This window comes from Agelaius phoeniceus, chromosome 5 (assembly GCF_051311805.1).
Source record: "Agelaius phoeniceus isolate bAgePho1 chromosome 5, bAgePho1.hap1, whole genome shotgun sequence".
NCBI classification, from domain to species: domain Eukaryota; kingdom Metazoa; phylum Chordata; class Aves; order Passeriformes; family Icteridae; genus Agelaius; species Agelaius phoeniceus.
In genome coordinates, this window is record NC_135269.1 from 45613111 (window position 1) to 45632462 (window position 19352).

Consider the following 19352-nt stretch of genomic DNA (forward strand, 5'->3'; position numbering starts at 1 on the left):
ATTGTTTCAGTCACCTGAATCACTTTTTCTATGTCCTCTGTTATCTCATTTTCTCCTTAAAAAAATCCAAATATTAGGAAAAAAACCCCAAGATGATGTCTTTGGCCTGCCATACTTCTCTATGTACTACTATGTGTTCCCTAATCATCTGGTTTTTCATAGGCATAGGCAGCTGGCACAGAAACTTCTCTTACCTAATTTTTGCTGTCACTAGAAATCTTTGTTCTCTCTGTAAAACAATCTAACAGATTGGGCAGAATAGAATTCTTGTACTTAATAACGTGATTGTCTCATAAAAATAATCTGCTATTCTATTCCAGCAGATTTCCCTATGAAGAACTGAAGTTCTTAGTGGTCCCTGACACTATGTTTTTAGAAGTGCACTGATCAAAATAAGCAGAAGAAAATAAAACAAAGTGTGGATTTTATTTAATACTTTTCTAAATGCATCCATATTTTTCATGCCCAAATTAACAGTATGAACTTCAAGAAGTTTGAGTTGAATTTAAATAAGCATTCTAGAGTCTAGATATTTATTCTCAAACCTTAGGAGAAAATATTTTTTCATTAAATCAAGATTTTACAAGAAACTTAGCAACTGTACTTTCTATTGCAGCTAGAATAGGAGAATGAAAAATCAAATTATCCTTGGATGCTCACTTGAAGTTCATTCATAGTCACTCATACCTCAACAGCTGCTCTGAGATCCTATCCAGCAGTACTGTGCAAGGTACAGTGGTTGTCACTGCCCTTTTCAAGAGAGCTTTGGTCTATGGAGCTACTCCATAGAAAGAAATATAATACTAGGGAAAGATATATATGATACCTGTATGTCCACATACATACATACATACATACACATACATGCCTTCTGTAAAATACACCAGGAGGGATGAGTGTTTTGATAGAAGACATACATTGTCTAGCTCCAATTTTTAACGAAAAATTATAAAACATACTTGGCCATTCCTAGACATAGTAGAAAAAGCCATTTATTTTACACCTCCTCTTAGAAAGAAAAAAATATAGAAAAAACCCCCAGCCTAACTGAAGGATGGTAACTTTAAACTTAGCTGAAAAACTGCAGAGGCCGAAGATGACACAGATTCTGGGAGGGAACTCAAGGTATTGGAAACAATATAACATATGAAGAGATTTGTCCTATGGCATGCATTCCCCATACTTTAAAGTAACCAGTAGCTATGATTAGGACTTTCTGACCAAATAAATTCTAACTCAACTCATGTTAGTGGACTAAACTCCTCTGCATTGGACTTCAGAAAGTGGAATGTGCACTAGTGGTGACGTTCCAAACAAAGCTCAACTTCTCTAGAGAGGTCATGCACTGATAGGACCCTCTGGGAATGAAGAAGGTCCTTCTCCTATGCTGAAATACATGTAGGTTTCCTACCAGAAGGCAGATGGCTCCTGCCAAGCCCACCAAATGATCAGACTGATTTGCCATATACACAGTGTAAATGTAAACCAGCAGCAAATGTAATTTTCCAGTAAGCCTGAGATCTTAGTGGGTTACCAACAGATGAATTTTACTACCCTGGTTAAATAGCTTACCTGGATACTTGCCACCCTTATTCCTCCTTATGAAGCAAACAATGAGTAAAATCAAGATCAGAAGAGCAACAGCACACATTAGACCAATGAACCATCCTTGAGTAGCGATGTCTACCTGCCGGCTTGCCATTGCTAGAGATAAAAGAAGAAAAATTATGTTTTGCTGCATTTAAATGCTATGCTAATTCAGATAAATAATAGACAATATAATGTTCATCAAATAATAACATTCACTGTGAAAAATAGATAGCATTAAGAAAAACAGCAATTCTGTATTTTGTATTTCCATTATTCAGAATATTTCCAAGTACCTACGCATAGAAATTAGTTTTCAGTATATAAAAAGTCTGCTAACATTTAAGCTTAGCAACTACTTTGCAAAATCTACACACATACTACATTACTTTCTACAAACCTCAAAACTATTCTCAACCATTTTGAATTAATTAAACTCCTGATATAAAATTGCAAATTGTAGTTCATACAAATATATCGACTGCATTCTCAAGATGAATAAAAAGCCAATACTGGTAAGCTAATGTATTTCATCATTCTGAAATGGGGAAACAGATGGATCATTCAAGGAACCTAGCATTAAATTTCAACTAAAAATCAACAATAAAGCATCCTTTAAAACTTTCTTAAGCATCAGGTTTTCTTCCTTTCCTCAAACCCATACCTCATCCTACAATTAATTTATCATGATTACCATGATTTAGCATTAGTGAGGTGGGAAGCCTTCCCTTGGCACTATTTCTCTCCAAATGCTAACTCTAGCTGGAAGATAATGTAAATAATAAGCAAACTACAAAGAAAACACTACAGGCACTAATAAGAACAGGAATTAACTATGTGTTCTAGAGTCTGGATCTACTGGTCTCCAACACAGTAGGAGGATTATTCTGGTGAAGCTTATTTTCTCCTCTATTGCTGGAAATACACTACAGGCAACTTGATTTAGGATTAGCTGCTGGGAGAAGGTGGAAGAGTGAGAGGAGTTAGGGATACATGCTCCAAATAAAAAAAATATGAAGTGAAGGAAGATGAACATCTATCCAAACCTGTCTTATTCATTCTTCAACTTCTTCTCCAGACCCAAAACCCAAGTATGAAACTCTGTGAAGAGCTGCTCAACTGACAGAATTCAAGCCAATGTCTCAGTGTCATTTTCTAGTTAAGGAGTGTGAGACAGGTATCTTAGAAAAGCAGCAATGGTCTCACATTCCTGACAGATTCCATGGAAACACAAAGTTCTTCTGATGTACAGTATCTCCAGTCCACTCCATACAGAAGACCAGTGTGTATTCCACTTTAGAAGTACTTTTTCTTTAAATGCTTATATTTGGTCTCACTGGACTATGACTTGATTTTCATCTAAATAATTCAGTGAGTTAATGTGCTCGGTTATTTTGGAGATACACTCAGAAGATTCCTCAGTCCTTGTTTATATTTTCTGATATTTTAGAAAGTGACTCTTATATGCACAAGAATTTAAACTATTTTTGCATCAAAGGCTCTACATCTCATATATACTTTATATACCTAAATATTTCTACTCTTTATGCCACATATAAATATACGTAAATACATATACATAAAATATTAAAAAGTGGCAATTAAAAAATTCACAAAAGGAATCTTCCTCTGAACTACATGTGAAAATAAAAGAAAATTTTGTTTTCATCTTAAGAGTAAAATTATTTTGAGTTTTGTGCATCTGCATTCATAATAGGACATTAGATGTTGTAAAATACGTACTGTAACAAAATGCAAAAGCACAATTCACATTCAAATGTAGTAAGAAACAGAATCAAGCCAAAAACTCATGCATAAAAATATGCAAGGTAGATGGGAAGATGAAAACTTACTTATGCAGCTTCCTGTATTAACTTACTGCATTTCCAGTAGGAAAGGGTTTCTAGATCTCTGTGCATCTTTAAAAATGGCACATTTCCTGCCTATGCTAAGCAAATTATTTGCTTCAGGCAGAACAATCTTGCATCTTGGTGAACCACTGATGCAGGAGTCAATGCAGAACACTCTACCAGGAATGCCCAAAAGGATAAACCTGCACACTATGAAGATGCTCTATAGGAATGCTTGTCAAAGAAAAAAATGTGGGAAAAGCCTCATATTTGAAATATCAAAGTTTCATTCCTAATAAGGACATACTCCAGTGTTTTCCTCTCTGTCCACTCCATCTTTTTGCAGTGTTTAAAAAAGGACCAAGACTGAAGACAGTGTGACAGAAGATTTTTCTGTAAGACATAGGCTGTTTACAATTTCATGCTGAACATTGAAACTTGCCACTAGAAAGGAGAATGGAGTGTCTAAAGTCCCTTCTTCCTTAACTACACAGGGGCATGAGTTAACATGACTGGGTAAGTACAGGAATCCTTATCTACTGGCTCAGTACTTTTTATGCAGGGAGATGCTTTTGGGAAGGTTTCCATGCAACTTGTTTTGAATTATATTACAATCTTGGTCCTTTTTTTCTGCTCCTTTAGGCTTCAGATGTGTACATGCATAGCATTTCACAGGTAGGCTTTTGTACCACTAGCTGTTCCTGGCTCTGTATTCAGCCTGTACATATTTGCCTGGCACTGTTATTCAGCACTATGTTTTCAAACCTTCCTGCAACATGATAAACTGTGAACAGAAATTGAACGATCAAAGGAAAAAATGATGATTTTAGAAAGTGCTCACTTTCAAACTGGCATACCCATTATCTATATTGTTGCCTGATAAATATAACATAATGTTCAAGGGTACTTTCGTATTTTAAATACTTTCTTATAACATAACATTCTGGAGTTGGTGGGGCTACTGCTGTATAACTATGCACTGGCTAAAATGCTTAGAATGAGCAGAAGTGGCTGGCAAAGACAAAAAAAATAACAGCTGACCAAGAACATGATGATGGCATGGCATGTGATGGCAATACAATATTCAGCACAACATCAAAGAACCTTCCAATAGACCCTTTTTCCTGAGAGCAACTGGCAGGCATTGCTGATTTGCTTACAGAGAAATAGGACTGCAGTATGAACATAAGAAACTTAAACAGCCTTACTGATTCCCAGGATATATGTGTGACATCAAAATCCATATTAAACTAGTATATGGCAGGAAAAGAGAGATTTACAAGTAGGAATGTCTTAACACTGGTATAAATAGATTACATGAGACATCAAACTGAATCTGCATTTTCTGATTATGCAAATATTTTAGCCCTATAAAAAGCAGCATTATTTAAATACAGCCCTGTAATTATACTAATTGGAAATATTAGAAATAGGTCATCTTCAGTGCACAGCACGCAGATGGAGTAAGGGCAGGGCATATATTGCCCCTAGTACAAACATGAGTCAAGTAGAGTGATTTGAAAGGATTGTAACATTCATAATTCAAACATAAATAAACTGGCATCATTTAGGTGTTTATAAAATAATTTAACATTGCTCTATGAAAGGAACATGCAAAGATTCTAGCTGCAGCATCTCTTGCTAGAAGCATTTCAGCATTGGTCTAACACGGTTCTGGCTAGGATACAGAAATGTACTACGGTACAGTGTGCCTCACCTGGACCTGTCTCAAACACATCCTCTGAACTCCTAAAACCAGACAGGCCCTCAGCACCAACCCGGACTTTATATGCTGTTCCTGGTGTTAAACCCTTTAAGACAAAGAAGCTTCGAGAACCATTTACAATTTCTTTTTTCCAATCTTCTTTGCCTATAAAAATTTTAGGAAAACAACAAATCGGTATTTTAATTTTATCTGTATTACTGAAAGTTTCTAGACAAAATGCTACTGACAGTTACTTGACTAATCTATGGATCATCTGAGAAAAACAGCTGTTGTCTCAAAAATAATTATATAAAATTATGAGTAATAAATTGCATGCAACATATTAAAGAATTCGTTGTACAGTAATTATGAAACTATTTTAAACATTTGTTCCATTGTACTAAAGAAATAAAAATTTAATTTATTTTTAAAATGCTTATTGAACCTGTAATTATGAGAGACATTAAAATAGATTTTAGACATTTTTTTAAATGACACTTGCAGTTTCAGTCCATATTTATTTTGGTCAAGAAGTTCTACTTCAAAATCTGAATCTCTCTTGTATCTTTTTTCTAGGACAGTCTCAGCTATTTCTTGGCCAATATCCAGAAAAATGCATTTCTATTCCAATTTTCAGATTAGTCACCTTTTGACATAACTTTAGAAGGATGAGGTATTTGAAAAGGAGTATCTTGCTTTTATTAGCTAACTTTGTTCTAATTATTACCAAAGTTTATCAAAGTTTTAAACCTGGTTTTAGGCAATAAGGGCACATAAACTGTTTCATATCTTATTTTAAGGTTTAATTTAATAAAGGATATCTTATTTAATCTTTTTTTCCCTGAATTAGGCATAATTTAGGAAAATCCTTGTATCCTACTTTAATGCAAGTAATCGTATTTTTACACGTGTAATCGCTTCATGATAAACAACTTCATGCAAACTACGTTTTTAGAAGTTTGCGTTCAAAAGAATTTATAAAATAATACAAAGGAACAAAGGTTCACGTTTATCTATTCATCAAAAACATGCTAAGCATTGATGTTTATTAAAATGAAAATTATTTGATCTTCCCGATCAAATTATAAAATAATTTAAGACATTTAAGAGCTATCATTAACACTGGGTCAATTTAAGACCCCATTTACTATAAAAATCCAAAATACATCTCAAAACTTTATCAGAATTTAATGAAATGACTTCTTACTGCCTGCTACACCATATTCAACATAAAAGTTGGCATGATCTGGTCCCTCATACTCCCAACTGATATTGGCATAGGTCTCAGCAGCAGCTGTTGTAACATTTCTGATCCTTGGATAAAGTGGTTGAACTAAATACACAATAGAAAAACAAAGCAGAATATGCAGTTGTGACTTCATACATTTTAAAAAAGTATTAAAAGAAGTTACTATGTTAATTTAGACCATATAGAGGGAAAGTATAGCACATTTTTCATTGGTTCCATTACTGGAAATTAGTTTCTAAAGTACTGTATTTTGAAATTTAATCCCAGGCAGTTACTACACTAAGAAATTAGAAAGTAAAATCTATGTACTTTACTGAGCATGCTCTGTACCACAAAAACTGCCAAATACTTAAAAAGTACCTAAGTACCAAAATTCTGAAAAACATTATTTCTATCCATCTGGAAGTAAAATGCAGACAGCTGGAAAGAGATGAGAACACTGTCAGGGTAATGGGAAATGGTAGGACAGAAGGGAGGCATGAAGGTGGTAAGCTCCTCCCTTTATGGCATGTGGCAGTGAATGGACTGCAAATGCCCCAAGTGTAAGCCCTTAAAGGATTTTGGCTCTATTGCATGGATAGCGATAAAAAAGGAAGACAATACCCTTATAGAATGTTGGACGGACAGTATGCATGACTGGGGAAGTTGCAAAAAGGATTTCTGAATATCCTTCACCATCAGAGATAGTAGGAAAGAAAAAATAAAGAGTAAAAACATTTTGCATCAAAAAGTAGCAATTAACTAATACAGTAAAACCTTACCTGTTAAATAAATAACACATGCACATTCTAAGATCATGCAGGTTTCAAATAGTTTTACTTGTTAAAAGATGAAACAGCTAAGTGATACACATGTATTTGAAAACAAACTGAAGTATGTATGTAGTGGCAGCTTTGCTTTCACAGGACATTCCTGAAATCAGCTTTTGTTAATACTATGCATTCATGGCACCTTTAGACACCAGAAAACTAGATATCAGATATTGGAAAGCCAATATCAGAGTAGTCTGGAGTGAAGGACACGAAGGACTGGGATGCAAGGAGCTGCCCATTGTAAGGTGCTGCGTCTCCCCGCTGCCATTCCAGTCAGACAACAGCACTTCTCACAGACATGCAGAATGCCCACATCTGTGAGAAGAAGAGCTTCTCTCTTCAGCATTCTGAAATTAGCCACTTCTCTGCTCATTCCTTCGCTCTTTGCAACGAGCTAGTAATGCTTGCTACAAATGAACATATAGATCAGTGTCTCTGCTTGCCTAAGACTAATGAAAAAATAGATTTTAATAGTTCTAATGCTGTAATAGGGCAGATACAAAGAGGATGCTCCTTAGAGGCATGAAATTAGCTTTAACTGAAAATGCTTCACTTTGCCACTAACTTTTCTATCCTGCTAAAAATAGCTTTTCTATTAGGAGCATTAAAAATGCTTCCTAAAGGACCATGCAACATCAGAGCTAAAAATCTAGTCTCAGTTAAGACAAATGACAGAATTCCAATGGCTTCATCTACACAAGAAAATAAAATGAGAAAAAGCCTTTTATCAAGGCAAAAGAGGCTACACAGAATTTATCTATCCACTTAAATTACTTTCTTCTTCTAACAGCCTGGCTTTGTCCATATGGCCATCTGGAAAAAGTTCAGCTATATGCACAGACAAAATGGCTTACTTCGGCCCCTAGATGAAATAATATGTATACCATGTCTAGAAAACTGTAGCTTTTGAGTATTTTTTAAATGCCTAAATTAGGCAAATTCCATTGGTTCTTCTGATAATGTATTCTGATTATTACAATGTTTTACAAAATAATTTTTTTTATCACCAAACAAAATAATAAGGAATATATTATTTAAATAATAAAGAATAGATTAATTTCTTGTTAAAACCAAAACCACCTGAACACAATAATTGAAAAAGCACTAGATTAAAAAAAAAAAAAAGAAGAGCCATTTAGGTCTCTAAGTCACAACAACCACCCTAAGAAATACCAAAGCCAGAGCTGTCTATGGGAAATCTAGCATGTAACAATATACACTATGGTAATGCAAGGGGATTAGGTTCTGTTTCTCTGTGCCACTTGTAGAGGTAGCAAGAGGAAAGAAAAGCAGTCTCTAAATTTAGGAGGGTGCAGAGTCTGAGATTGCAGACAGGATGTATAAACTTCCTTCCTGATTTAGACATAGGAACAGGTGTTTATTTCAATAACAATCTCAGCGTTTGTGCTGTGCCAAGAAAACAAGTGGCTTGTATTTGAAATATGACTTTGCTTTGTTTCATTGAATTGTATTTTCTCAAAGCCATATTCTCCTGGATTTTGGTCTTCCATGGAAGATGTCTAATTAGCAACCCAACCGTACAACTGATATTTGTCACAATATTAAGGACAGAAAAAACTGTTAGCAATAATCTGTTTTGTTCTCCTGCAAACAGATGCCACAGCATTACCCCTAACTTCTCCCTTCTCATGCCCGAGCACTTGGGGATGAAGGAAATGGTCTCATCTTCTGTGAAAGACTCCAGATAATGGAGAGTTTCTAAATTACAAAGCAAATTCAATAATCGCTCCATCTTATCTTGTGGGGTATTTTTCCATCTCCAATTTCCAGTTTCTGCTCTCATTAAAGAGTTGCCTGCTAGATTAAAGTATCTGGTAAAAGTCTTTCTGTTCATATGATTGATCATGTGTTCATATGATCAATCAAGTTTGCTCCAGAAGTTACCGTAATTTCTTACTTCTAAATTCTCTCAAGTGACTAATTTATGCTTATATTTATCGAATGTAGTCATATCTGATTCTTACCAATAGCTATATGAACATATAGCTATATTTACCCACATGTAGTATTTGGTCAGATTGAAATTCTGTGGGGTTTAACTACTGAATAAGGTGCACCAGGAAATTTGTTCAGTAGTGTGCTTCTTTGCAAAGTTATTATTTTTGCAATTCTTTTGCATTATTGCTTGATCTCATTTGCCATCAGGCCTGCCAAGTTTTACTTAAGTCTGTTAAATGTGCCATATTTGCAACAGGAGTACACACAGAAGAACATAAAAGAAGGCTGATGGATCCTGAGGTGATGAAAACCTGGAGGTGAATTGCTTACAACATTTAAATCTTGCAGTCAATCCACCCAGACTCTTTTGTCTTCTCAATCACCACACCTCTAATTATAATTAACCTCTCAGTTCTTCAATATGTTTCCCAGCACTGTTCACAAATGGCACATGTGTAATTGTCAGCTGGCAGAAGCTCCCAGCATGTGCAAGTGCCAGTTGGGAAAAAGGGGGGGAGAGGGGCGGGCAAGAAACTCTGTCCTGGAGAGCAGAGCACTGTGCTCTCTCATCTGTAACCATGCCCCACACTGTGCAGCAGTGCTGGCAAAAGCATCACTCTGAAAAACATGGGAAAGGACTGCCAGTAAGTTACAGGTTTCACCAGTAAGTTACAGACCCACTCTTATTCATCTACCTTAATTAAGCTATTTCATTCCTGCCTTGATACCATGCAACATTCAGCTGGCATTTCCAAGTATGGTTTCATTCATGTAGTATAAAATATAAAAGCACCATATAAAAGCATTTGCCAATTGTTGAGAAAGAGGCCCAGGCTTGAAGCTAAATTTTCTTCTATTTTCAAATTAATTCCAGTGCTTTTTTACTATAGTTGTTTGGTAGAGTTTTATTTAATTTTTCAGCATTTCAGGAACACAGTTCCTACAAATAACAGTTATAGCCAGGCTGCAGAATCAATAGGACTTAATAAGACAGGACTTGAGACTGGAAGGTATTTTAACAATGAAATGGTACTCTTTCTCAAGATTTTGTCCAGAAGAACAATACATCAAATAATCCCCAAAGTGACTAAAGTTTAGGAATTTCTTGGAATTCACCTGATATTCAGGAAAAAATGTTGGGTGAGTGCAAAGCACAAATTTGAAGACTAGTGTCAAATGGGGAAAAAAAAGCCACAAAGCAATATATTATAGACAATTAAGTTAAAATGCATATATTAAGAGAAAAGTTTATTTAAAGGAAAAAACCCACACCCACACAAGAAAAAAATGAAGGACAAAGGTAATAGATTCTGCCAGAGCCTGTCAGACACAGGAAAGTGGTTTATTTTCCTCTGCCTTTTTAACATTTGTAGTATGAAATTCAAGCTTTAGTATAACAGTAGGAGTGAATTCCATTTCTAGCAGTGAGAAATGGGCATCAGTCACTTCTGGGATTATTTAGATCAATTGCAAGAGCATTTCTATAGTGTAAGAAATACAGAAGCCAAAGAAGAAATGCAAAAAATTATGTCACTGATGAGCATGTAGAATGACATCTACAAAGCTAAAGGCATTTCCAGGAATTTTTGCACAGTGATAATAATCATTTTCTCTAGTCTAGCATGCAAAGCATCAGCATTGTTCCCAGTGAACTTAAAAGAGGACAAAAAAGTGGTTCTGCATAGCAGGCTGTACTGAAAGAATCACACAAATACATAATGGAGAAGTCCACAGGGGGAGAGTGGCTGAAGGAGCAATACAAAAATACTACACTTCACTTGACTGTAAAAGCAGCTTGAAATTGTTAGCAAAAGACATGGACATATTATGTGAAATTATTCAAGAGAGAGGGAAAACAGATGGTGGGCAGAGAAAATTATTTAAAGAACTGCATTTTGTACAGAACAAAGAAAACTGAGATGATCTTCTACAAAGAGATCAGAGATACAAATTCAGTTGAGACTGATTTCCAGCCCACAGTGAGGAGTTACATGCTGGTGATTCATTCAAAAACCCCAAAAGAATAGCTTCAAACCCAGAGGACAGACTACTTACTTATCCCCTGTGTAACAAAAGGGAGTACTATTTGTCACTGGTACGTGAGATATGGAGTTCAGTAGAAGAAGGCAGACCAGACTGAGTACCAGTGACAGGAGGCACTAGCTACAATTAAAGGTTACTGTGATCTCACAAACTTATTTTGATTCCATTTCAAGACTACCAGTTACCAGTGTTGGTATGCATGCAGATTGAAAGTCCTTGCTTTCAAGTGTAAATGTTGACTAAATCAAAGAGAAAGTAAAAAGTGAAACGAGAAGGCTTGTGGAATGAGGCTGACATGCCATGCCATGACTCCCTATACTTCAGCTTACAAAAAACATGCATCCCTATGACTCTACTTTAACCAGCAACTTTTATTTCTGCCACTGGTCAAATTGGAATTCTCTTCCTTCCTCTATAGGGCAGGTATTTGAAACTTATGGAAAAAGACTTGACTCCTGTGATCTCCTGAGTCACCTTTCAGGTGGTACTATAATTATTTTATATGTAATTGGGTTATTCCCCCATTTTTCTCACATCTGTGTTACCTCATGCCTGTGGTTAGCTGCCAATATATAAATGGCAATACCAGGGCATGCTTAGTATCTAACATTAGGTATAATAAATTCTGTTTTACATATGAAGTTTTCAGACACATTTAGAATATAGCTTGCTAAGAAAAATCCTTTCTTTATTCTTTGTAGTACCATTTATTTGATCAATTTTAAGCAATTCATAACATCACAGTATTAGAAAGGAAAAATGACAGTGCAAGTCAAATAGGATTATCAACTGTAATATGATAGCTTTTTCATAACATCTAATGACTTACTAGTGTAGACTTGGGACACTAAAAATATTGACTCTATTATAAAGATCCTTAGATTTACCACAACAATATATCATTCTGCACTTTATAGTTTTACTGTAAGAAATGAAATATGTCCCAAGTGGCACAGCTCACTAAGGTTTAAATTATTTTAATTCCTCCAGGACCATGTGTCTAATGTATATGGCTGGCCAAGCTGCAGGTCTTCACAGGCAGCTATCCAGTAGAAAACACCAAATGCAGAAATTTCAGTTCAGCAGTTTAGGCCAGCTGAATCTGGAAACTACTGTCTACTTAAATTCCAGGATCAGTGTGCTCAAATCAAAAGAAAAAAGAATAATTTCATTTTTCTGGTAGGTTCTGCTCTTCAAAATTAAAAACCCAATGTGTTTTTTGATAGACCACAAAATGGCTGTGGTCTAAATTTGTTCTGGCTTTGGGTCCAAATTAATAAGAACTGTATAGACATGTAGGCTCTCCTGCACTTAACAGAAAAAGGAAAGTTCACTGCTGGGTACAGCTACTTTTTGAGTGGGCTGAGAACTTCTATCTTCCAAATCCACCCACTCATGAGACAAACTAACTTGGTGCTTGATCTTGATAATATGATCCTCCTTTTCCTTACTCGTGGTCCCTGACCAGTGGCAAAGCAGTTAACATGCTATTGTAGTAACCACTGAGAACATTCATCTCAGACCTGCAGCAACTCAGATGTCCTAACAGATGTCATGGCTTTAGTTCTGGGCTGTTTGCAGGTCCAAAGTCTTCTTTGTAACTGCAAGAGCTACATGCTACAGGAATATGTGAAAACTTTGAAACCATAAACAACATGGAACCAAACAAAGACATCTGCTTAGTTTTCAGAGAATTTGAGATGACAGCTCTGAAATGTGAGCTGCTCCAGCTAATCTTACAAATAAGATGCTTTCTGATAGCCACATACAGCTATAATTAGACCCCAGTTTCACACAGAGAATCCATTTTTCCTTGCATGAGTTTTTAGAGTCAGCTATAAATAATGAAAGCTTAATTTACATTTCTGCTGTGCATGTCCAGGACTAAAGCCAGTTTGATTGTTCCAGTCTGTGCTGACTTTTCAGCAACGACTAGAGTAAAAAAGTAAAAAAGACTTGACATCAAAATAATTCCACAACTTCACACACTTGCCAGAAACACATCTGATATCAGAATACACTTATATCTATACATATAAAAACATATATATATATGCCCAAATGCAGGCATACATATATTTATATATTGTCTGATTTATACCAGACTGGGTGAATGAATTTCTTTCTTATGGCTATCATTCACAACACCTGATAATCAAGTGAAAAGAAACTATATGTAAAATAATTTATGCTGTCTCTTCTAAGTTTATTAAAAATGTTGGGTACTTCATGTACAGATTTTGACTTGTGATGTTTATGGTCTGAGAATCTGAGGCACAGGTGCTCATTAGTGTTAATGACACCTGTTATTCAATGACACCTCTGTACAGAGAGATATTCCTGAGTTTGAACTACCTCAGGACAACCTTTGCTTCTGACAATGAAAGCATCAAAATTCATTAAAACTGTATGCAAAACTGCATCATAAACAACTAAATATTACCAAAATTAATGAATAAGAATGATACTAGCTTATACTCACTGAAATATCCTCAAGTACTCACTCACAAGATCTGTGAACCTAAAACAGCCGGAAGACATTTGCCTGTCTATTCAATCTGATACTCAAACTGAGAAGTAGACAGAGGGTATTGTCAGTCATCTGTCTCCTATGCACAGTTGGCTTGCAAATGAAGTAAATGTGTTCAAGTGGGAAGCAGTAATCCACAGTGAGAACAAGATTGCAGATAGTTTTTTAAAACAAAAAAATGCACATGGCCCAAGCAGTAAATGAATCTCCTCCACAAAAGTGATGTTTTTTCTACTCCAGCTAATCAGTGCTAGTGCACCTGGATCCTGAATATTTATGACAGTGATATATAGCTGTTAAATGTTCAGAAATAATTAGACTTTGCTAAAGCAAAGCTAATGAATTCCCCTGAAACTCTGTGGCAAAATAAACAGATGAAAGGTATTAATAAGCATTCTGGATTCCTTAAAAAGAAAAAACCCAACAAACCCAAACAAAAAACCTCCACACTTTTTTCTTCCAGCCCTGATTATACTTTGTACAGAAATGTGTAGTCCAAGATTTTCTGTCCTTACCACTGCAATTTCCCCCTTTGCAACACTGCAAAATCCACACATTAATAAATCATGCAGTTTCATTTTACCTTTGCCTGCATCTACAGCAGGATGGAGAATACCAGCTTTAGTGGAGGAAAACAAGAATAGGAACACTACATAATTAGATACAACACCAAAGGAAACATACACATATAATTTCACTATACAAAGCATGCAGACTAGATAAAATGTATTAATTCAAATAAATTAGAAACAATCCATCTATGCTGAACCCTGACAGACTACAAGACAAAATGACTGTACATGCATTTACAAAATTTTATTGGTCATGCTTGTTAGAGTGCAAGATTTAAAATAAATATGGTTCATATGCAAACTTAATACCCTGACAGAGAAATTGCATTGAATAGCAACTCATCTATGGCATTTCCAATAAACCATAATTTTAATGAGCATAAAAAGATGTAAAAACATGGTACCAAAATACACTTATTAATATTAAGATGATCAAAATGATAAAAAAGTTCCAAATTTCCTGTTGGCTTTCAATTATTCTTATTTTGTTAAGCATCAATATTTAATTTACAAACAACTTTAACAAAGGTCTAGAATGGCTACAAATATAAAAATCAATTGTGACAGGATTTGACTATACACTTGGTAGTTTTTAAATACTATACAGTTACTTGAGGCCATAGATGACAAATGTATTTCAACAGTTTCACAGTTTTTTGCCAGTTCTGTGAAAGCAATTTAGATTTTTTTGCATACTAAAAAAAAGTAAATAACTTCCTCTAATCACAAACCTGCATTATTCCAGCACTTTTCTCTGTAACCAAAGCTGGTCAACGATGCAAAATAGGTGAATAGACAATAACCACTAAAAATGTAAAGTTACATGAAACTTGAAGCACAGAAAGGCCAATGACTGTCTTAGAAGTTGTGAGTTGATACTAAAAGAAGAGGCTTTATACCTTCTTGGGGGTTCCCACTACAGCAGAAGGCCTTTACATGTATTTTCTTTAAAAATATTTAAAATACTTTATTAGTATATGACACATTTAAGAAAGCTCTAGGAAAAAAAAAAATCACTTGGCCCTATTTCCTTAGTGGAAGGAAGCAATAGAAATATTTAGATACAGATGTTTAATATAATCTGAAGTGGTTTTTAAACTCAAAGGAATTTCCACATACGTATATATCTTACCTTCATCCATAATTGTTACTGCTTCCTCAGTTATCTGACTTCCTGATCCAACTGAAGTCTGTGCGTTAAAGTAAAACTTGTACCGGGTGCTGTAATTTAAATTTTTTAATATCAAGCTGCTCTCATTGGCAGGAATTCTTATCTCTACCAAGGGACCCAATTCATGTGTGTTGTTGACTGTTGTTACAAAAAAAAAGAAAAACAAAAAAATTAGGAAACTTGTATACACTGTCATTGTATTTTAAAAGGTTTTTGGTTTGTATGTATTTTTTTTTGCTTGTCTCTGCATCTACACTTTCAAAAGAAAGTCATCTTTGTATAAAGGTGCCAAAATCCAACTGGGAGATAGGAAACACCAGCAAGTTTTTTAAGATCAGGTTTCATTCTCATAAATCTCTGAATCCAAGGCAAATGAGTTCAGTTCAAATCACCTGAATTTATGCAGCATTGAAGCCCTCCCTGACAATTGAAAAATTCTGAAACTCTAAGCTCAGTATGCTTAGGAAAAGAAAACATTGAAGCTCTTTGTATCTAATGCCAAAGAACAGTGGGACTTGGTAAGTGGAAGAAAGTAAATTTCCTTTATCTGTTCCATGCATATGAAACTCTTTCCTTACAAATGTCACTGCTGAGAAACTTCTGGGCTAAGTAAACAGCTGGGATATAGAAGAAGTGATTTAATAGCTCTGAGATGAGTAAATGGCACATTTATGAATTTTTATTTTTAAGATTATTATACCATGAAAATTGAAAAAGCAGACAACAATATAATTTGGCATACTTTGGTTTACTTCTAATGACATTTTCTCTGCAGTTAGAATACAGAATTTTTAAGTAGTAGTATCTTGCATCTGACTTCAATGCCACTTATATGTAGGATCTCACCTTCATTTGTCTGTGAATTACAGTTTGAAGTAATGAAAGTAATAAAAATGTTAACCTTGTACTACCTCAAGAAAAGGTTTCCAAGTACAGTCATCAATATTATCAAAATGTATTAGTCTTTTTCAAACTTGACATTTGCAATGCAATCATATCTTTTGTACATTATAAATTTAACATAATATTTTCTTCATAAACGGATTATCATTTGGTAGATACATTGCCTAAGTTAGAGTTGTATTGCAGAATCAAATAATGATTCGGGTTGGAAAGGACTTGAAAGATCAGAAGTCCAACCCCCAAAATATAATAATATTTAACTTACTTGGCTGAAACTTCAGTGTATATGATGTCAAAACACCATTTGGATGGGTGGGTGAACCCCACTCCAGAGTCAAAGAGTCCAATGTTGGGTTAGTAATCTTCAGAAAGGAAGGTGAACTAGGAACTTTTAAAAAGAACATAGAGTAAATACAAAGTAGATTAACTTAAAACAGGTCATTAATTATGAATTCTTAAGAATATTACTGTATTGAGAAAGATTATTATTTTATGAAGTCCAAGTAAACCCCATTTAAGTTTAATATCTAGGGTTTTCATTTCATACCTCCTTCAGGGGTCTTAAATATTTTGTCTGGGCTTGCTGGTCCTTCTCCTTTACCATTAACAACTCTAACATTCAGCTTGTAGGAACTATAGGGCTCTAGCCCTGGTAACATTCCAAAAGTCTTGTTTCCCCTGAAAGTCAAGATCTTTTTTTCTATATGTCGTCTACTCCTTCTGGATAGACTCTGCACTTTCCAGTAGTAAACCTAAAGACAAAAAAAAGAAAAAAATTTACAGTGACTGCTTAGCTTCTCTGATTTTCTAAACTCTGAGCTTTTCCATAAGTGTCCATGAATTATAGGTAGAAATAACTTCAATTTTAATAAACTCGGATTAGACACAGCATAGAGCTTTCCTGCTCCAGAAACAGACCTTGTCCAGAAACAGTCTACACAACTGGGTACACACTACCACCTGCCAGTCCTGCCAATGCTCAAAACCAGTTTTCTACAAGTTCTGGCTGGGAACTACTTTGGTCTGTGATCATTCTCCTGCTATCCAGTCTATCTGAGAGGCAGAAGTTATCCATTCTTTCAGTAAGACGTCTACAGGCCTTTCCAAGCAGATTTGGACTTTGGCTCCTTGTTAGATCACATCCCTGACCATGCTATTCCTTGATGTCAGATTACCTATCAATGGGGAAGAAATCAAAAGTTTTGACTTGGCTGGAAAAACACACAAGTTCTGACATTACTCTAAGGTTACAGTACTGGAATGATCTCCACCCAGGGATGGGAACACTGTCCCTCCAATTATGTGGCAATTTGATCAGATGAGAAAGCTGATTCTGGTGTCCATTGAGCTGACTGAGTTTCTAAGAAACCACATATGAGCCTTAGAGGTGCTTTCCCTGCACCCTCTTTACTACACAGTCTCTCTACCATGGTAACTTGAAAGATATTAATAGCTGCCCCTCCAAAAGACTTGTGTTACTCCTGAGACTGTCAGCCTCAAATACATAATTGTTTATTTTTCACAGCATCATTATCATGTGAATAAGATCACAAGCTAAAGATCATTAAGAAATCTAAATGAATAAAAAATCTATTCCTATTCAGACCAACTGCAAAACATCTCTTAAATTTAGGAAGCTGGGATTTCACATAGGAATTTAAAAAAAAAGGGGCTGTTAAGACTTGCAAAGCCCAGCTAGATAGCTATAAAGCAATGTTGCACTTACATCAGCTTTCAACATACCATTTCACTCCATTCACTTTTAAATGCCACTATGTTTTACATGGTTTGAGTTAATGTTTTTCAATATCACCAGCTGTCATCCTATAGCTCTCATCCTATCAGCTAGTGTAGAAAATCATTTACAAACTAACAAAAATTGAAGTGTTGGTACTATTGGTACTGAAAGCTATAATAAAATAGAGTGCATCACATTTTCCATAATTTCTTCCTAAGTTTGAAAAGCTTTATAGTACTGCAGTATATTAAGTAATAGCTAGATTAATACAAGAGCAAAATATGAATTATGTGCTGTAGACGGCTTTGTTACACATCTTTCTGCTTTGTTCAGACATCTGCCTTCAAGACGTGACTCTTGAGTCACTCTCTTAGTTCTCTCTTTGTTAAGAAATCTGCCCCCAGTGCAACACTGTATATTGGGCTACTGACAAAGAATTTTATTAATTAGGAAAGAATGAGTGTGCTGGTAGGGTTTTGCTTCTGTGTTTACAAAGAGCTCATCATGTGCTTTGTAAGCTACGTCAATGATGAAGATACTTCATCCATGAAAAGTTTTCAGTTTGTATTGAGAGAAAGCTTTTTAATAACAGCTACCCACCAGGTCTTATTATTTCTCATGCCTTGTCTAATCTTTAACCTATTTTAGCTTGATTTAGCTGTATTTGCAAAAATTATTTAAGGTATTCTTCCTGCATCTGCAACTTATTCAGGGATATATCATTGTCACATCTGTCCTAGCCAGAACAGCAAAACTATTCAGTGCTCTGGTCTGCTGTCAATCCTGTGGTTGTGAGCTTGTTTTACTTATTATTATCAAGTAACTTATTTGACCTTCAGTTTTGCTTAGTGTGTGTAATTGTGTGGCTCTCCTCCCCACAGAAAAAAAATTATATCCTATATAGAGAAAGCATAACAAATTAAATAGAAGTGTTCATGACATGACTAACCCCCTGGATCACGTGGAAAGGAAAGTGATCCCATTAGTGATCACAGGACAGAAGATAACCCTCAGATGCTGAAAGTGAGAGGAAAAAAACTTTGGATGATGCCAATTCACTGTAACCATGCTGTTGAACTTAACACCTGCTGTACAGGCAGAAGTGTGTCTATGGATTTTGGTTTTGGTATCATTATCAATCTTTAACAGAAATTTTGTGATTTGGATTAAGAGCTTTAGTGTTGCTGTAACTTGATTAATAACTACCACTAATTTCACTAGATTCCAACTCTT

The 19352-nt window shown here is 35.2% G+C and overlaps 1 protein-coding gene across 35 annotated transcripts in view; it reads right to left on the reverse strand.

Moving 5' to 3' along the window:
• NRCAM (neuronal cell adhesion molecule) overlaps positions 1-19352 on the reverse strand; it is a 144716-nt gene that overhangs the window by 13511 nt on the left and 111853 nt on the right. For 11 of the 35 annotated variants that reach the window (XM_077178920.1, XM_077178930.1, XM_077178932.1 and 8 more), the window contains 8 exons: positions 16929-17133; positions 16647-16769; positions 15440-15616; positions 14319-14354; positions 6995-7060; positions 6350-6475; positions 5155-5307; positions 1573-1704 (listed from right to left, as the gene is read on the reverse strand). In XM_077178920.1, the coding sequence (XP_077035035.1) occupies positions 1573-1704; positions 5155-5307; positions 6350-6475; positions 6995-7060; positions 14319-14354; positions 15440-15616; positions 16647-16769; positions 16929-17133 (1018 nt within the window). The remainder of the gene's footprint in view (positions 1-1572; positions 1705-5154; positions 5308-6349; positions 6476-6994; positions 7061-14318; positions 14355-15439; positions 15617-16646; positions 16770-16928; positions 17134-19352) is intronic. The other 24 variants (XM_077178928.1, XM_077178927.1, XM_077178925.1 and 21 more) reach the window with 5 other exon arrangements.